Source organism: Sarcophilus harrisii, chromosome 6, assembly GCF_902635505.1.
Source record: "Sarcophilus harrisii chromosome 6, mSarHar1.11, whole genome shotgun sequence".
Classification (NCBI taxonomy): domain Eukaryota; kingdom Metazoa; phylum Chordata; class Mammalia; order Dasyuromorphia; family Dasyuridae; genus Sarcophilus; species Sarcophilus harrisii.
In genome coordinates this window covers 196,563,465-196,584,065 of record NC_045431.1, presented here as the reverse complement: position 1 = coordinate 196,584,065, position 20,601 = coordinate 196,563,465, and the positions used below count along the sequence as shown (strand labels likewise).

General features: G+C 35.0%; 1 protein-coding gene across 5 annotated transcripts in view; it reads right to left on the bottom strand.

The window, feature by feature from the left end:
* HPS5 (HPS5 biogenesis of lysosomal organelles complex 2 subunit 2) overlaps positions 1-20,601 on the bottom strand; it is a 91,266-nt gene that overhangs the window by 65,621 nt on the left and 5,044 nt on the right. For 4 of the 5 annotated variants that reach the window (XM_012552470.3, XM_031942847.1, XM_031942848.1 and 1 more), the window contains exons 2-8: positions 12,923-13,085; positions 10,674-10,784; positions 8,195-8,259; positions 6,717-6,909; positions 6,178-6,311; positions 3,110-3,322; positions 2,686-2,757 (exon numbers count right to left, since the gene is read on the bottom strand). In XM_012552470.3, the coding sequence (XP_012407924.2) occupies positions 2,686-2,757; positions 3,110-3,322; positions 6,178-6,311; positions 6,717-6,909; positions 8,195-8,259; positions 10,674-10,784; positions 12,923-13,030 (896 nt within the window). In that variant the 5' untranslated portion in view covers positions 13,031-13,085. Of the gene's footprint in view, positions 1-2,685; positions 2,758-3,109; positions 3,323-6,177; positions 6,312-6,716; positions 6,910-8,194; positions 8,260-10,673; positions 10,785-12,922; positions 13,086-20,601 lie in introns of those variants that run through there. The other variant, XM_012552471.2, reaches the window with a different exon arrangement.

Below are 20,601 nucleotides of genomic sequence, written 5' to 3'. Positions count from 1 at the left end.
CCCAGGGTCACAAAGCAAGTAAGTGTTAAGTGTATTAGGCCGGATTTGAACTCAGATCTTCCTGACTTCAGAGTCAGTATTCTATCCACTGCACCATCTAGCTGCCCCAAGTGACACAAATATAAAGACAAAGAACCATTCACTAATACATTGCCAAAGGATGTTCAGTTTTCAAAAGAAGAAATGCAATAACCCTATGAAAAAAGTTTCTAGATCACAAATAAGTGCAAATTAAAACAAATGAGAGTTTTTACCTCATACCCATCTAATTAGCAAAAATGAGACAGGATAATAATCAATGTTAGGGAAGTCATTGGTAGATCAACAGCTAATATATGGTTGGCCAGTTATAAAATGGTCCAAGCATTCTGAAAAATAACTTGGAATTGTGTGAAAAAAGTTCCTAATCTGTTCATATTATACATCAAAATATTTAAAGTACTTTTTGTGATAAAGAAAATAAGTAGAAACAAAGAAGATTTGAAACAAATATAGTATATAAATGGATGGAATGTTAATGCTTAATGAAAAATAATGAATATGAAAAGTCAGAGAAAAATGAGATGACTTGTATTAAGTATACCGAGTGAAGAAAGCAGAACCAAAAGAACACTGTGTGTAATATTCTTCTCTAAAATACAATGTTCTCTGGGAGCAGGTTTCTTGGAGGGCTTCTGGAGGCAACCTTAGTTTCAGTTCTGTGTAATCACCCCAAATCCAGCCAAGAGTTAAAGTTCTAATCCTTTATTGTCTCTTTCCAAGTCTTGTCTCCTTCACTTGGGGCTCGGCTAGCTTTTCTGGAGGCCTTCTGGATCTTGGTTTCAGTGGAGAAGCGAAGGGGGACAGCCTACCTTCTCTGACTTCTGAATATCCCGGACTGAATGCTGGCTGAGGCTCCAAGCTTCTAGTGGGCTTCTGTCCTTTAGCCCTGAGAGCTCCTCCTTATATATGCTCTCTTAAAGGTGTGAATCTTGTGGAATTACAGTAAGTAAATAAGTACATGTAAATTAGAGAATCATTATCTCATCAATTCCACTGACTTGGCACCTTGTAAGAATCCTAACAACTGTGAATAATGCCTGGCACATAGCAAGCCATTAATAAGTCTTGATGATTATTAATAATGATTACAACAGAAATGAAAACAGCACTAATAGGAAGTATTCTCTATTTATGTTAAGAAGTCCATCATGCTTCCAATCGCCCAGATGTAAAACTTCAACCTAGTATTGCTGTAGATCTTTTGTTTGCAAAGCAAACAGAAATGTCCTTGGGATGACCTCCTGTAGAAAAGGGGCAATTTCAAACTATTAGGGTATTTGGGGAATCTTCTTGGGGACAGTTAAGAAATTGCTGGTCAAACAGGATGATTTCAGAAAGGCCTGGAGAGAACTGATGCTGAGTGAAACGAGCAGGACCAGGAGATCATTATATACTTCAACAACAATACTATATGATGACCAGTTCTGATGGACCTGGCCATCCTCAGCAAGGAGATCAACCAAATCATTTCCAATGGAGCAGTAATGAACTGAACCACCTACATCCAGAGAAAGAACTCTGGGAGATGACTAAAAACCATTACATTGAATTCCCAATCCCTATATTTATGCACACCTGCATTTTTGATTTCCTTCACAAGCTAATTGTACAATATTTCAGAGTCTGATTCTTTTTGTACAGCAAAATAACGGTTTGGTCATGTATACTTATTGTGTATCTAATTTATATATTAATATATTTAACATCTACTCGTCATCCTGCCATCTAGGGGAGGGGTGGGGGGGTAAGAGGTGAAAAATTGGAACGAGAGGTTTGGCAATTGTTAATGCTGTAAAGTTACCCATGCATATATCCTGTAAATAAAAGGCTATTAAATTAAAAAAAAAAAAAAAAGAAAGAAAGAAATTGCTGGTCAGAGCAGGGTGAGGGCACACATTTCTTTGAAATTAAAAGATTAGATAGATCATAAAGGAGAACAAAAACAACAATATACACAGTGGCAACAATGTAAATGAAGTTCACGTAAAAAATTGCTTAAATATAATAATCCATGTTGGTATCATCGGTACACTAAAGGACATATCCTTCCTTTCTGTCAAAAAATGCTTTCTGATAAACTATTTTAGTTAGAATGTATTTGTAAGGGAGTTTATTTGGCTGTTTGTTGATAAGTGTCTTGTGTCCAAACAAGATGGACTAATTATTGTTTAAAACATGAAGTTACTTCCCAAGGGATGCCAGACTAAAATAATAATGATGCAAACACCTAGATGGTGGTACCAGATGAGCATAAAAGTAAAGTTCTTCTAAAGATATAAATATTAAACTTCTTAAGATTAAGCCCACAAAACACCTTTCCATGAGAGATCCTTTTAATTAAGAGATGAAAAAATATATATCTAAAGTAATTTTGAAAACTGAAATGGGGAATTATAAAAATAGAACACAGTTCTGGGACCTCTTGGTTCTACTGACATACAGTCTTTAATATGATAGTCCAAATTTAGAGAATTAATCATTTCCTTTCTGCCACTGGCAACTCTTTTAAAAAATGAGGCATTAAAAACAACTTTAAAAATCAATTTAAAAATGTTTTTAAAAAGGAATCAATGAAATGTGAACAACATTTTTACTTTTTTGAAGAGAAAACTGGAAATAAGAAAACTAGTAGTAGAGGCTTACCTTATATATAAGAGTTTGGGAAAAATCAAAGACTGAGATGACCCAACTGTACTATTAAATTCAGGCTCTGATCTAGGAAGTAAATAATATCCTCTTTAATGACTTAGAACATCTATTTTATTTTTACTTCACATTTAAAGAAAACAATTTCTGGGGAAAATATAAGTTAAAACCACATCAGGTAAGAAAATATGTTCTTATTCAATGTACTCAAATTAGTCTCATTAATGTCTTTTGTGATTACTATCAAAAAGTCCTTAAAACATTTGCATTATAGGTATATTGCCTCTCATCCAGAGAGGGCAATTAATAAATGATCTTTGAATGGCTAATTGGAAAATATATTTTGCATTTAAGAAATATCAAGCCAAGTCTTTTCCATGAAAGGTTTAAAATGATCATAGACCAGTCCTACAATCCCTACCTTAGATTAATCACAGGAAGAGGTGATGAAGAAAGAAGTTTCTTGAACTGGTGTGTACTCAGAACTTCCCCATCAAAGCTCACCTCCCACATTCTAGAGCCAGGGCGAGCACAATATATTAGGGGCTGCTGAATCCCAGAGCTTCTTCCTGGGAAAAAACAAGCTCCATATTCTCCATCTCTTTCCTTAGTACCAATTTTCCAAAATTTTTCCCTAATAATAAAAAAAAAAAAAAAGAAGAAGAGGGATGGGACAGTTACATATGCTAATAACAAGATTAAAAACAACAATATGGCAATTTAATACAAGGCCTAACCGTCCCAGGATATAATGGTATCTTCCTTATTGTTGTTCCCCTAGTATGCAAACACATTGATATCATACAACTATATCAAGAGCCTGAAGAATTTTAGCATTTCTAATATTAGTTTATATTTTTAGTTTACTTTTAGGTTGTCTTATGTTTATTAATTGCTTCATAAAGGCAGAATACAATTTAGAAACAAAAGCACTAAAAAAAGTTAATAATGAACAACTGACATTAAATTTCTCTGATGTTTAAAAAAATTATAACTTGCCCTATCATCATTGCTCTCATCAATAAAATATGAATACTATTATATAGCATATATATATATATACATTACATATGATATTACTATAAAGAGTTACAGATATAGACGTAAGTTCTCTAATTACCTCCTTGAATGGAATGTCACCAACCCATTTCATATTATCAATAGATCCTAATGCAATAGCTACACAAATGTTTTCCAAATGAACAATTAACTTATTTTCATTTGAAAATTCCTGTATTAAATGTCTTCTGTGGGCAGAGCTTTGAGAGGAGATATATCCTAGGGCTTAATTTCCTCTTTCTCCAACCCAGGGCAGTCTTCTCTCCTATTTGTTGGCATTTCAAAAGGAATATGAACAGTGACAGAAACAGGAAAATCCAAATTATTTCATTTTGTGGCCAATTTCTTCTAAGGTGATTTTCCTTATCCTCCTTTAGGTGCTTCCCTCTTCATATAAGTTTAATACTGTTCCTCACATATAACATCCCAGCTCCTCCTCTGTATCTCAGAACTAGCTGTCACCTTTTTGCACCTCTGCCTTTAAAACCTCTGTTCCCTTCAAGAATGAGCTCAAGTACAAATTCCTTTATGAGAGTCTTCCAACCCTTAAAAATGTCTATATATTTTGCACCTACTTGTGAGTTATTTTTAAGCACTTCAACAACAGCAGTCATATCTTTTTTTGTCTCCACGTCCCTAATGCTTAATAAGTGTTTACTGAATTAAAATGAATTATTCAGAAGTGATAGTAAAAGGTAATTTGGGGATAAATGATGGGGAATAAACTAAACTAATTAAAATTAGCATAATCATTTTAAATATTAGGGTATCAATGTTTCCTATAATTATCTTCCAGATACAGTACTATTCTCCTAAGGACATACAGCACATACACAGAAAAACATACAGAGCAAATCTCACTGTAACACTTTGATTTTTCTCTCTTCCTTTGGTAAACCAATCAGTTCATTGTCAAGTTCTACAGATTCTACATCTACAGCATTTCTCTCACCTATCCCTTTCTCTCTACATAGTTACCCTTGTAAAAGCCTCAAATGCACCTACTTCCTGTTCTTCTCTCTACTGCATCCTCTATAAAGTAGCCACAATAATCTTCCTAAGGGACAAATCTGACCATTTTATTCCCTTGCTTAAGAAATGGCAGTGGTGGGGCAGCTAGGTGGTGCAGTACATAGAGCACCAGCCCTGAAGTCAGGAGGACCTGAGTTCAAATCTGGTCTCAGACACTTAACACTTCCTAGCTTTGTGACCCTGGGCAAGTCACTTAATCCCAATTGCCTCAGCAAAAGAATAAAATAAAATTAACATAACATAACATAACATAACATAACATAACATAACATAACATAACATAACATAACATAACATAACATGGTAGTGGTTCCTTATACCTTAAAGTACATAATACAAAGTTGTCAATCTAGTTTTTAAGGACCTACACAACCTGGTTTTAACCCACTCCTCCATCCTTGTTTCCATTATTCCCTTTTACATAATCTACATTCCATTCTTCCTGTTAAGAGAGAGTATAGTCAAATGTGTAGGATAAGTTGTAATTGTCTGTAAGTCTTTTTCTTTTGTGTTTTGCTTTACTATATTCAAGGTTTTCCTTTACTTTTAATAACTGCTACTTCTGATTTTGGTTCTTTAGCAGTCTCTCTCCCTGGTTACTCGAAATATTTTTTTCTTTAAGTTACAAGCTTTGGGATTTAGCTCTCCCATTTCTAGATATATTAAATTTGAGATCTCTTTCAGGTGACCTACAGATTCTTATATTTTCATTTTGCCCTAAGGTTTTAGAAGTTCTCGGCAGCTTTCTTTTATACCTTCTTGAAATATGAAATCTAAGATTTCTGTTTGGTGATAGTTTTGGAGGAATCCAATTATTCAAATTTTCAGCATGTTTTCTGGTCAATTGTTTTTGATGGTAGATCCCATATAATATTTCTTTCTACTTTATTCTAATATTTCTTGTTTCACTGAAGTTTTTAGTTCTGCTTGATCAACTCCTAACTTATAGAATGTCTACTACCTGGGTAAGGTTTTCCACATTCCTATCTAAGTTTTCTTTTCTCTCTGTCCAAGCAGTTTCAAAGGAGAATGAGCTGCCTTAGGAACTGAGTTTCCCATCACTCCAGATCTTTAATAAGAGGTCAGTTCTACAGCACCATTTTCTGAATTTTTGAGGAGTTACTAGTTAACTTCCCTTCCACCTATAGGATTCCATGGTTCCGTGTTCCTTTTCATTAATGTACACAATTGCAAACAAATTGTTGGTGAATATGGAGAACTCTAAAACTATCCATTGTATCAAAAGCATACATGAGAAAAATATCTGAAGGACAAACACCTACCTTCTCCTCATAAAAAAACATAAAGACTGATAAATAGAAATAAGGGTAAATATTTGTTGATTAATTTAAACTACTATTTAATAAAAATTACTGTGTATGATGCAACCAAATTTACCTCTCAGTATCGCATAAGAAGGATCGAGTGAGTGAAGATACAAGCAATCTTCCATCCAAATAATCTAACTGTACTATTCGAGAGTCAACTGTTGTTATTGTCTGAACTGGGAACATCACAAAGGTAGCTGACGCCTAAATGGTTGGGGGAAGGGGGATTAGAAGAAGAGTATGGAAAATAAAAATTTATTTCATCACAGAATAATGAAATATTATAATTTAAACATTGTTCCCTTTTTGTTCCCAATTTCAAAAGTTTAGATATTAAAATAAAGCAAATCAAAATGAGACATTTTTAAAAGTCATATTTCTTGTGAGGATGTCAGTTCCTAATCAAAAGTTTCAAAATAATTAACTTTACAAAGAATTTAAAATACAAAACCTAAAAACACTATTTGTGTTATCTTCACCAATTAAATTTGGCTTTTACCACTTCTTCAAGTTGTACAGTGGCTATCACGTTCTCCCATTATTTCAGGCATCTGTAAAACCATGCCAAACTCTTTTGCTCTACAGAAAAAGAAAAGAACTGTTTCCCACCTTTCCTTGTTTGGATGTGTTAACTTTGATGGCAGAAACTTTTCCCAAATGGTCTCCTGCAAAAACTCTAAGAACAGCTGTGTCCCAACAGAGAGATGTAACTCTCCGGCCTTTGTGTTCTGAAGATACATAAATCCGTTCTGGTTTCCCACGACGCTCCTGATTTAATTGCCAAACTACTACAAAACCTTGACTACGAGAATAAAAAGTCAAAAAGAAAAAATTACTAACAATACAGAGAATTATGACAACGAGTATCAATTTCTCAAAAAATAAAAGTTCTCCACCTACCATCTTATGAAGAAAAAAGATGGGGAAAAATAAATTTGGTATCTAAAATTTTGGAAAAGCAAATTTCAAATTTCAGTTGGGATTTTTTTTTTTTTTTGAGAAGCAATTGAGGTTAAATGATACATATCTAATAAGTGCTAAGTGTCTGAGGCCAGATTGGAACTTAGGTCCTCCAGAGCCATTGCTTTATCCACTGCACCATCTACCTGTCTCCAGATTTCAGATTTCAGAGATTAGATCAAAAAGATTCCAAGGCAAAAGCCTATGAACAGGAGATAAACCTGGATGGGGGTTTCCCAAGAATGAAATGTTAATGACACAAACACAATTGATTTTGATAAAGAAGAAAGGGATCAATTGAGGGGATGATTAAAAAGACTGATATGATTAACCTGGAAGTCATCAACAAACTTAGATTTTAAAAGAATAGAAGGTGAGATCCTCCATCACCTGAAGAAGTGAAAGTTAGATCTGACTTCCCTGTTCCAAATCCAAAACCTGAGAATTGTATCTCTTCATGTTTTTTAAAAGGTAGTTTTATGTACCTGGATAAGATAAGAAAATTTTTAAATAGCTTATCATTAAAAAAAAAAAAAAAATACCAACATGTACAAAAATATTTATGGCAGTTCTTTTTGTAATTACAAAATATTGGAAATTGAAGAGATGATCATCAAGAGGGTGATGGTTGAATAAGTTGTAGTATATGAATGTAATGGAATACTACTGTGAAATAAGAAATTATGAGCAGGCAGATTTCAGAAAAACCTGGAAAGACTTACATGAACTCGTGCAAAGTGAAATGAACAGAACCAGGAAAATACTGTACACAGGCACAGCAACATTGTATAATGACCTACTATGAATGACTTAGCTCTTCTCAGCAATACAATGATCCAAAACAATTACAAATGATTCATGATGTAATACAGATGAAAGCATACAATTTTCACTTTACTTTTTTTGTTTTTTTCTTTTGGTCTGTTTCTTGTTTCACAACTATGACTAATATGGAAATATGTTTGACATGGTTACACATATATAACTTACCATTTCAGGAAGAGAGGAGTGAAGAGAGGAAAAGGAGAAAAATTTTGGAATTCAAAATCTTATAAAAATGAACACTAAAAACTGTCTTTACATATATTTGGAAAAAAATGAAATACTATTTTTAAAAGTCATCTTACCTAGTGGCTACAGCAACATAGTCATCATCATGTAAACAACAGGCAACCTGAGAAACAGCACCTTCCTAAAGCAAGAAAAATAAATAAATAACAAGAAATGTCTTTATGAAATGTAGTTTGTATCTAAGATTAAAGAACATTGTTGTTTGCTCTCAAGTTAGAGTTAAGATCACATTTTTCTTCCATTTACTATACACTTTTCCCAATGGTAGAAATTATTTTTAATGAGACTTAAATGGCATAATATATGTAAAGCACTTTGTAAACCTTAAAATGCTACACAAATAATAATTATTATGTGAAACATACTAGAAAATTAAATTCTAAAATTCTAATTTATCAAAAGATTGATAAGAGTCTGGGATAAAAAAATGAATTCTCTCACTTTTCTCCCTCCAAATATGTTTCCCATTCAATTCTCAAAAACAAAAGTACATGTACAGTTCAGTTTTATAAGCCACTGAATTTCTGGCTTCTTTGCTAAGGCAAAAAAGTAGTCTGATATTCCAGAGAATATTTGCAGTGAACTATGATTGGTGGGGGGAAAAAAAAAAACAACTAAACTAAAAATGGCCCCTGATGACAAAGAATTTACATTCTACCAGGAATATGTGGGGGGAAAATACAATGCATTTGTTGTTGTTACTGTTATTGTTATTTCAGTCATGTCCAACTCTTCATGATCTCATTTGGAGTTTTCTTAGCAAAGACACTGGAGTAGGATCTACTATTTCCTTCTTCAGTTCATGAAGACATTGAGACACTGTTTTGTGCAGGATCACACAGGTATTCAGTGTCTAAGATGAGATTTGAACTCTGGTCTTAAGTTTTCCTGACTCCAAGCCTGGAGTCCTAGCTAGCTAGCTGCCCCAATATAACCCAAATACACAAAATTATTAAGACAAGTACATTTGAGGAGGTTAGAGTATCCCTAAAGGAAGGAAACTGGGGAAAAGGAGATATGCAGAGCAAGAAAGTTAAAGGATTCTAAGAGATAATGAAGAGAAGAATATTCGAAGCATAAGATAAATCGTAAAGCTTTAAAATCTCCAGTATACTTTATACATGCAATCCTCAAACAACACTATAAGGTAGATGTTAAAGTATTATTCCCATTTAACAGATAAGGAAATTGAGGCCAAGATCAGTTAAGTGACTTGCCTAAGACCACACAGCATTTAAGTGTTTTGAGTCATGATTAGAACTCAAGTGTTCTTGATTCCAGGTGTAGCTTTCTCCACTAAACAAAACAGATGCCTCTGTGAATATAGGGAAAAGCAAGATGAAATTTCCAACTTCAGGGAATATCTGATAGATCAGTACTTCTGACACCACATGGAATAAATCCAAAAAAGGTAGGTTGGAGCAAAATGTCAGGAATTTTGACCTAATCACAATAAATAATTAACGAACATTCTTGAACAGAGGATGAGTAAGAGCAGACTTTTGCCCTGGTTAACTTATTATAGCACCTACATAAGGGGAGGATGTGTTGTAGAGAGTAGAGAATAAAAGAAAAAACAAATGGAAGAGGATAGAGTCTAAACTAGAGTAGTGGCCATATGTAGAGAGAATAGGAAAATTGAGAAAGGTCTTTTAGATAAAATTTAATAAGACTTGACAACTTATTGGATATGAGAATCAAAGATGACTCTGTGATTTCAAACCTGGGGAATACAAAAGTATAGTAATGCTTTCAAAGGAAATAAAGAAACATAGAAGAAGTTTAAGGAAGATAAATTCTGATTAGCACATATTTAAGAACACTCACTTTCAGAAGCAAAATGGTAATGCCAGAATGGAGGTTAGGAAAGAGTGTAGGGTTTGACACACAGATTTGGAAATAATTTGCATAGAGATAATAAGTGAATCCAAGAGAATACTAAAGGACGTTGAGGTGAGAGATGTTCGGAGATGGGAGATGAATAATCCAACAAATAAGAAGTGAAGACAAGCATAACCCAAATTAAAGAGCATCACTATTATAGACTCAAATGAACGTCAGAAGTGAAATATTCTAAATTCTCTGTGTGTGTTTGTATGTGTGTATGTCTCTGTCTCTCCCTCCTTCCCTCCCTACATCTCTTTCTCTTTCTCATTCTCTCTGTCTCTATGTGTGTCTCCTCCTCCCTCAGTCACTTTGCCTAGTAGTTTAAAACCACATACTGGATATTAAGTTCCTAAAATACATATACCCCAGGGACCCTTTTTATATTTCCACAGCACTTAGTTTAGTGTCACTAAATATTCAATTAAACTATTGGTTTGATTTAACATACTAAGAAATCAAGACTAAAATTTCTTCTCAGAGTTTAATCATAACCATGTTCGGGGCAATGTGATTCCTTATGCAGATAGAAAGCCCTACAGAATTCACACCATTGATTCCTATGTGCCAAACTGAGTAATTCACAGATAAAACTGAATTCTCTCAGTGCTTTCCTGAGTAAGGAGTGTGGCAGGGCTTCTTTCATCTTACCCTGTGGGAAAGAAAAAGTCTCTGTTCCCAGCCTTCTTTTTGAATGAGGTTGAGTCCTCCTCCTGAACTGCCCAGGGCCAGCCACTTTCGAGACACAGCTATACTTGTGCACTGAAAAGACAAATCAATCAATCAATCAACAAGAATTTCTTAAGCAAGTTTTTATTATGTGCTATGGGTACAAAGAAAACTAAAAATAGTACTTGATTTCAAAGAAATTACCTTCTAACAATGTAGGCAACATGTCGATTAATAGGCATACACAAGATACATACAGAGAAAAAGAGAGATAGTGATAGAGGGAAAGGCATTTGTAACTGGGAGGAAAAAAAAGGAAAAGACTTCCTGTACAAGATGGCCTTTGAACCACTTATTATGTGCTAGGCACTGTGGTAGGTGCTAGAGGAAACAAATACAAAAAGTGAAAGTTCCTAAACTAAAGAAGCTTATAGTCTAATGGAGTCAAAATTTGTTTAACCATAGACACCTAAACAAACTACATTATCAGAACTGTAGTCAATACCCTTGTTTTCACAATCTATCGCCCACCTAATTTCTTATTCTGAAACAAGCCTACTAAATTACTATTACTAATAAAGTAATACTTTAGTAATATCTACAATGTAATATGGTATAATTATTTTGTGGTACTTTCTAGTCAATCATGTTTCCTGCTTTCTAAAATGCAAAAAAAGTTATTAAATTTGGTTCAATAAATTTTTTAAAGAATCTTCTTTGCACAAGGTATTAAAAGAATGAAATTCATCTCCTTAAGATTGGAGCTTCCATCCACGGAGCAGGGGAATGTTGAAGTGAGTCATATATAGAGATATGGTAAAGTATGATAAGGGCAAAGGAAAAAGCCCGACAAAACACTCTCAGAAAATCTGAAAAGAAAAAAAACACATTCAATTGGCAAAAGGGTAAAAGTGGACATAAGGGAAGAAATGACACTAGAGCTGAGCCTTGAAAGAAGAACAGCATGATGACAGGGACAGGCATGTTAGGAGTTTTTAACCAAGCCTATGGGAAGGTCCCTGAAAATTCCGAGATGAGACAGCTGCTGATCTGGGGAAATAGCTAGCAATCCAGTCTGTGCTCAGGAGGCAGACAGCATGGTAAAAAGGCACGTCAAAGTCAGAGTGGGAAGGCTTTAAATGTTGGGCTAAGGTATTCCATTTTACCCCATAGGAAAGAGAAATTTAAAATGAAATAAACACAAAACATTCAAATTTAAAATCACAGCACCTAATATGTCCAAATTAGAATCTATTACCTCCTCTGTGAAAGGCCTGCCTCACCATCCTGCCAGTACTAAGTTCACAACCTTAGGGAGGTCCTCAACTCTTCACTCTTCCTTAATTATCAATTCTATTAACCAAACACTTTTCTCATCCCCTTCTCTCCACTCATACAGCCACCATCCTATTTTACTCTCAGCAGCCCTCAGCTACAAAATCCTTCTAAGTGTACTCTATGCTTTCAATCTATTCCCTAATTGATTCTCCATCACTGCCAAACTAACCTTCCTAAAACACAAGTAACCATGTTACTCACTGATCCAAGAATTCTCAGTCATTCCCTATTACCTAATAAGTCAAAATGGAAACTCCTCAAATTAGTGCTTAAAACTTTTCTGTTTGATTACAGTCTATATTTCCAGTTATCTCATTTTAGATACTTTCCATTACAGTCAAATTGGCCTACTAGCTATTCCCCAAAACCAGTATTCCCTGTCTCCCTTCATTCACACAGGTTGTCTGACATTCTTAGAATATATTCTTTCTTCTTTGTCTCTTAATAACTTTAAACTTTCTTCAAAGCTCAAGTGAGCTGCTCTCACTTCCATGAAGCCTTTCTTGATCTCTCTAGTTGTTAATGTTCCAACCACTCTTAAACTATCTTCTAGTTTCCCCAGACCAACCTTGGCAGAAAAGAAGTTTATGAGGGCAACAGCTATTTCTCCTTCTACCTTTGGATTCTCAGTACCTAGCAGAGGGTCTTGTAAACAAAAGGTTTTTACTAAATGCTTACTGAATTGAACCTCTAAAGGAAAAAGCTATCTACATCAAATAATTACTCAAAAGAACAAAAAGATCCTCAGTGCTCAGGATATAAAGCATTTTTAAGAAAAGTAAGAATCATTGCTTAAACATAAACTGAAAGGCAAATAATGTATTTGCTCTATGATGCATGCAAATCATTGAAAATACTCAACAAATATAAAACAATGATTAAAAAAAGCTCACCTTCAAGCGGCTGGAATCCAACCTGAGAGCAGATAGCAATGGATCCAAAGATTCGAATTCTGCCAGTACATGGCTGGAGGTCTCTGGTATTCCTGGAACCAAAGTCATCTGGCTAGTAAGGGAAACTGGTAGGTAAACAGTATTCCTTACTCTGGAGCTCAACCTGAAAAGATACAATAAAGGAGGCATATTTGCTCAGAAAGCATTCATTCTAATGCCTCAATTAAGAAAGGAGGAACCTAAGGCCTAGAAAAGTTAGATGTTACCCACAGAATAAGTAACAGAACCAAAACCTAAACCCTACTCAATATTTTTTGGGGAGAGGGGACTAAGGCAATTGGGGTTAAGTGACTTACCCAGAGTCACACAGCTAGGAGGCCAGATTTGAACCCAGGTCCTCCTGACTTCAGGGTTGGTGCTCTATCCACTGCGCCACCTAGCTGCCCCACCCTAGTCATTTTTTCAGTTACATCTCACTCTTTGTGGCTTCATTGATTTTCTTGGCAAAGACAATGGAACAATTTGCTATTTCCTTGCCTGGCTCATTTTACAGATTAGGAAACTGAGGCAAACTGGGCTAAATGGCCTGCCCAGTGTCCCACAGATATGAAGAGAGCCGAATCTTCACAACCTGAGCACCATGGCTCCAACCTGACAGGGGGCCACCACCCTCACTGTCACCAGCCCATGGAGGAGGACAGATAGACAGGGGGCTGGGCAGTACACCTGGCCAACCTCACGTTACTGCTCCACCAAGATGACACCCAAGTACTACAAGAGCCAAGGGCCAGGTAAGCACCAAGTGGTGAAGCATTTTTCTCTCCTCAAAATGCATCAAATCTGACAAGTTTCAAAGTAGAGGAGTGCCGAGGTATCACTGAATATAGATACATATACATACATGTATGTAAATGTGTGTGTATAGATATAGATACAGATACAGATTTATATTTCTACCTATATTTACTGAATTTCTCCTTTCTTCAATAATTAGGATAGTATTCTAGCTGTATGAATCTGGACAAGTCACTTAACTCTGATTGCCTTGAAAAATAATAATAATTTGTAATACTGAATTTACCCAACACTGGCCAGATATAAATAAGCTTTTGGTTCTAATTCAGGATTATCTAATGGAATTCAATCCACTGGTCCATTTTTCTATTTTTGATCCAGTACCAGTTGATTCTAACAATTATCATTTTTAGAATTTTTTATCTGTAACATATAAAAAGCTCAAGACACAATTTCTGGGTATTAATCATTTTATCAATCATGCTAGCAATCATTAATAAAAGTCAGTGACACTCTAGAATGCCAAAGAACTCTGGTGGAATCCACTAAACACTTAAATGTCCTTGGAAAAGTGGGCATTCCTGAGAGAGATAATCAACTGAATGGTTAAGAAATAATAAGAATATTATAATGAGGGTGTGAGGAGAAGGTGATACTGATTACTCAGTATTGGTCAATGAGACTTCTCTATAACAAATCAGCTAGTCCAAGGTAATCTAGGCAAAAGAGAGAATCCACTTTTCCCTAACCTATCTGAGTAAATAGGCTGGTATCCATCAATTCATCTAAATTTTCTTTTTACTTTTGAACAAATCTGATGAAGTCCCTCACATTATCAGTCCTGCACTTCATATGCTTCCTAAATATCCTATAGGGGCTACTTTCTGAATGAGGAACCAGAAAAACCTTAGTCTTGATTTAATAATTGGTTACTAACAAAAAAGAGAAATCATTTCTCTTATAATAAGTCAAAAGTTGAAGTTCCTTTTTTTTTTGTAATTCTCCAGCACATTCTTGCCTTCTCATTCATCCATATAAACATTATCCTTTTATGTAATTCTATAAAGTAGCCCACTAATTTTTTTAAATTAGTATTGCATTAAATTTGTAAATTGAGTTTTGCTCTTTTTAAAACTATATTAACGTACCCTTATATCTTGAACCTCTCTCCAACTTAATTTATTTTTAAGTTAATTCTTTATTTTTATTAAAAATGTTTTACAGTTGTTATTATGTCATCTTTGTACATCTCTTGGCAGATTAAATCTCAAGTACTTGGAACATTTGGCTAATGCAAATTGTATTTCTTTATCAATTTGCCTGGTTTTTAGGTGAAATATAGAAATGCTACTCAATTGAAAGGATGTTACAACTGATATTTATAAAGGACATTCAAGTTTGAACACACATATCAAATCTCATTATTTACCTTATTTGAGTCTCTCAATAATTCTGTGAAGTAGGCAAAGATGAACCTAAATTTCAGGAAGTGTAAGTGACTGACCCTCAGTAACACAACTGATGTCAAAGGTGGGATTTAAGTATCACCTTCTACAAGAAACATGCCTAATCCCAAGGGTTGGTACCTTTCATCCAAACTATCTTATACTTAACTATTTTATACATATTAATACAAAACTTTGCATTGTCTCAATACTTATTCTATATAGATTTATATTTATACTTGGTGTCTTCCCCATTGGAACATAAACTCCTTGTGAACAATTTTGGCTTGTAGCCTTTCCAAGTTAAGGAATTTACCATCAGTGCAATAGCTGACTTTAATGCCATGTTTGTCCTCATTGAAGACCTTTGACAACATGGTTCAAAACTTGCTAAAAAGCACAGGAACAAGCACACAGCCTTGTTTCACTCCACTGGTGACTGGGAAAGCTCGAGAGCATTGTCCATTGTCCAGAACTCAGTCAAGCACATGCCATCATGAAACTGACGTACTATGCTGATGAACTTCACTGGGCAATCACATTTTGACATAATTTTCCATACATCTTCACAACTAAAATGGAAAGAGTGCATGATTTTTTATATGCAGATGATTGTGCATTCAATGCAGCCTCCAAAGCTGATATGCAACAAAGATGCAACATCGCTTCTCTGCTGCTCATGCTAGTTTTGGCCTAACAACTAAAAACAAGAAAACACGGGTCCTCCATCAGTCAGTAACACACCATCAATTATAGCAGCAAACGGTGAAGTTCTGGATGCCATGGATAAGTTCTCTTACCTTGGCAGTACACTTTCCAGAGACGTCCACACTGATGATGAAATTGATACACACATTACCAGAGCCAGGTAAGCGTTTGGGAGGCTCAGAAGGAGTGTGGGGAGAGGCGAGGTATTAGAAACTACCAGACTGAAAGTCTGCAGAGCCATTGTGCTGACCTCACTGCTGGATGCCTGGGAAACCTGGTGGACAGGATGCCAGAGCCATGCCATGAAACTGAATCGCTTCCATTTGAATTGTCTTAGGAAGATTCTGAAGATCACCCAGCAGGATGAGATCCCAGACAATGAGGTCCTTTCTCAAGCTGAACTGACAAGCATCCCAACTATTGCAGAGAGTGCAACTCCAATGGGCTGGCCACATCATTCAAATGCCAAATGTATGGTTGCCAAAAAAAGTATTTTATGTAGTGTTCACAAGGCAAGCAGAAAAGGTGACACAAGGACACCCTCAAGATCTCTCTTAAAAACTTTAGAATTGATTGTGTGACACCAGAAACACTGACAAAAGACCACCCAGCATGGCATGCTATCATAGAAGGTTCTGTGTTCCATGAGCAGAACAGAACTAAATTAGCTCAGAAGAAACTCGAAATGTGCAAAGTGAGAGAAGCCACCTCAAATGTTCATGGGGACTATTTGTGTCCAACCTGTGGCAGAGCATTCTGAGATCATATGGATCTGATCAGCCACAGCTGGACACACTGTAACTTGACTCTAATATAGTGATATCATTTTGGTCCTCTTCGATAAAGAAGGATAACAACTGACCAATCAACCTTGTGAACAGGAATAGTTTGTTCTTTGTATTTGTATCTCCACATAGCATATATGAGCATCCTAGGCCTTTAGTCCTATCATACTGAGTTCTAATAAGTAAGCTTTAGACTAATTCACCTGAAACTAGGCCCCAGCAGTCATTTCTGCTGCAATGCTGCTTGCACTATGGGCCATTCTCCTTATCCCCCACCTACCTAAACTGAACTCTAATCCCTGATGCCAAATTGTGAGGGATGAGCTTCTTGGTCAAATCAGGTCTCCACTCACTTCTAATTGCCCTTTATGTGCTATCTTCACTTAAATTCTAATATATTCTGTTCTATATATATAACAGTATTACATAATATAATAATATATTATACTCTAAGTTCTTTTCGGAAGAGAAAATCTTTGTATTTGTATCTCTACCTTATCACAGTGCCCAGCACAACCAAAATGCTTAATAAATATTTTATCATTCATTCACTCATTATTGACAGTTTGACTGATTTTTCCTGTTCAAGTTCTCATTTTATTATTCACTCTCCCTCACTTCCTTCTAATGTCTTGCTAAAGTTATTTTTAATTTTTTTTAAGTGACTTGGACTTTCTATTTCAATCATCCACACATAAAAATTTTAACTTCTTATTGTCTACCACCCTTTAGATTCTATCAAGGTTGTTCAAAGTAGCACAGAGAACACTCTGATTTATGTAGGTTACTCTAAGACTACAGGATGTAGCAAGGAATTATCTAGCTAATAGGAATTAAGTAAGGGAAGAGGCACCCTAGTTTAAAATTTTCATGTTTTCAGACAAGTTGTCTGGACTATCTACCTCTAGCCCCAAAACACTTTTATCACTCTTGTAAATTTCTTCTCTGGCTTTCACTGTGCTTCTGTAACATTGATACCACTTTTTGTCTTTAACCCTTTATCTGAATATTGCTTTGGGAATCACGTCTTTGTCCTATGTCTAATTCCCTAATTTTATTTTATCTTCTTTTGCCAATTGTGCTTTTCTGGAAAATCTTAGAAATAGCAGTAGTTTTTTAATGCTCAGAACACATATAATTACTTTGGTATATTCCTGAAACATTACCTATGTAAAGGTTGAATTTTTAGTTTTTCTGTAGTGTCATCTTTAACTTCAATTTTTCTGTTTTCAAACCTTTTGAAAAATATTTTTGAATGGCTTCCTGAAAAATAAAGGCTAAATTATTCTCTCTCAACTTCTCTAGAAAGCAAATGAGTCCCAGATTTCCTCTCCCTGATTTGTCCTCAAAATCTGTACTCCATCATTATTGCTTTCAAATCTTTCTGCCTCACTGAGAAATGGAGGTGATCCAAGGATCTTGAACACTGCACCACAGAGTGTAAGCTATGGCAGGTTCTGCTGCTGGAAAAGCTTTAAGTACAGCCCTAGCAAAAATCTATGCTTGCTTTCTAAGGAAAAGTCTAGCTAAGTCCAAAGAGACTCCTTATCAGGAGGCTGGTTATAAAATGATGAATTCTTTATCATTATAATATTAAAAAGGAAAGGGTAAGGGAAAGGAGAAGGGAAAATATATACCCAACTGAATGCAGAATTCCAAAGAACAAGGAGAAATAAAACTTTCTTAAATAAGCAATACAAAGAAATAGAAGAAAAAATAAAATTGTGAATATGTAACATCTCCTTAAAAAAATTAAGAGATATCAAGAGAATCTTTCATGCAAAAATGAGCAAAACAAAAACAAACAATATAACAAAATAAATAAACAAAACAAAAGCTGAATAAATTAAGAAGAGGAGGCAAGAATAAACCAAAGAACTATATAAGACAGATTTTAACATCACCAATAACTGATAACATAGATAATATTGATGAGGTGACTAACTTAGAGTCTAATGCCCTGAAGAATGAAGTCAAGGGGGCCCAAGAAAACATTCCAAGCAATAAGGCTAGTGGAGGTGACAAGGTTCCAGCTAAGCTAATCATAAAAGATAATGCTGTTAAAATGTCAGCAAATTTGAAAAAGTCAATGATAGATATTGCATTGGAAAAGACCGGTTTATGTTTATCAACCCAAAAATGGACAATGCCAAAGAAAGTTTAAATTACCAAAGAATTACACTCATTTCTCACACCAGCAAGGTTATGTTTAAGATTCTGAAAGCTAGATTTCAGCAGTATGGGATCAAGAACAACCAGAAAAGTAGGCTGGTTTTTAAAAAAGAATAGGAACTAGAAAACAAATTGCCAACATCTTTGGATTATGGAGAAAGCAAGTGGGTTCCAGAAAAAACATGTATTTCTGCTTCATTAACTACACTAAAGTCTTTAACTATGTATCAAAACAAAATGTGGCAAGTTCTCAATGAAAACATCAGATCTACTTCCTTGTCTCCCGAGGAACCTTTCCTCAAGTCAAGAAATAACAATTAAAACTGAACATAAACAACTAGTTAAATTGGAAAGAGAGTATGGCAAACCTATATACTGTCACTTGATTTATTTAACTTAAATTCAAAATTCAGTACATGAAAAATGCCAGACTGCATGAAACAAAAGCCTGGAATTAAAATTGCCAGGAGAAATAGCAATAATGTAATGTATGAACACCAATAATATAAGATATATTATCAATTCTGATGGACATGACTCTAACAACGAAATTATTGAGGCAAATTTCAATGATCTTGTGATGAAGAGAGTCATTTACACCCAGAGAGAGAAAATTGGGAACTGAGTGTGGATCACAACATAACATTCTCACTCTTTTTGTTGCTGTTCACTTGCATTTTGTTTTCTTATTCACTTTCTTTCCTTTTTGATCTGATGTTTCTTTTCTCAACAAGAGAATTGTATAAATATATTTACATGTACTGAATTTAAATATTTTAACATGCATAACATATATTGGATTGCTTGCCATCTAGGGGAGGGAGTGAGGGGAAAGTGGGGAAAATTTGGAATACAAGGCTAGGAAAGGGTCCAATGTTGAAAAATTATCCGTAAACATTTTTACATTCAAAGGTTCTGATCAAGGCCTCATTTCTAAAATAATATAGAGAATTAACTCAAATTTATAAGAATTTAAGCCATTCTCCATTTGATAAATGGTCAAAGGATATGTATGAATTGATGATTTTCAAATAAAAAAATTGAAACTATTTCTAATCGTATGAAAAGGTGCTCCAAATCACTATTGATCAGAGAAATGCAAATTAAGACAACTCAGATACCACCACACATCTCTCAGATTGGCTAAGATGATAGGAAAAGATAATGACGAATGTTGGAGGGGATGTGGGAAAACTGGGACACCGATACACTGTTGGTGGAACTGTGAAAGAATCGAAACCATTCTGGAGAGTAATTTGGAACTATGCTCAAAAAGTTATCGAACTGTACATACCCTTTGATCCAGTAGTGTTACAGTACTGGGCTTATATCCCAAAGAGATCTTAAAGGAGAGAAAGGGACCCACATGTGCAGAAATGTTTCTGGCAGCTCTTTTTGTAGTGTCAAGAAACTGAAAACTGAGTGGATGCCCATCAATTGGAGAATGGCTGAATAAATTATGGTATATAAATGTTATGGAATATTATTGTTCTGTAAGAAATGACCAGCAGGATGAATACAGAGAAGCTTGGAGAGACTTACATGAACTGATGCTAAGTAAAATGAGCAGAACCAGGAGATCATTATACACTTCAACAACAATACTACATGATGATCAATTTTGATGGATGTAGCTCTCTTCAACAATGAGATGGTACAGATTCAGTGATGGAGAGAGCCATCTACACCCACACAGAGGACTATGGGAACTGAATGTGGACCACAACATAGCATTTTCACTCTTTCTGTTATTGTTTGCTTGCATTTTGTTTTC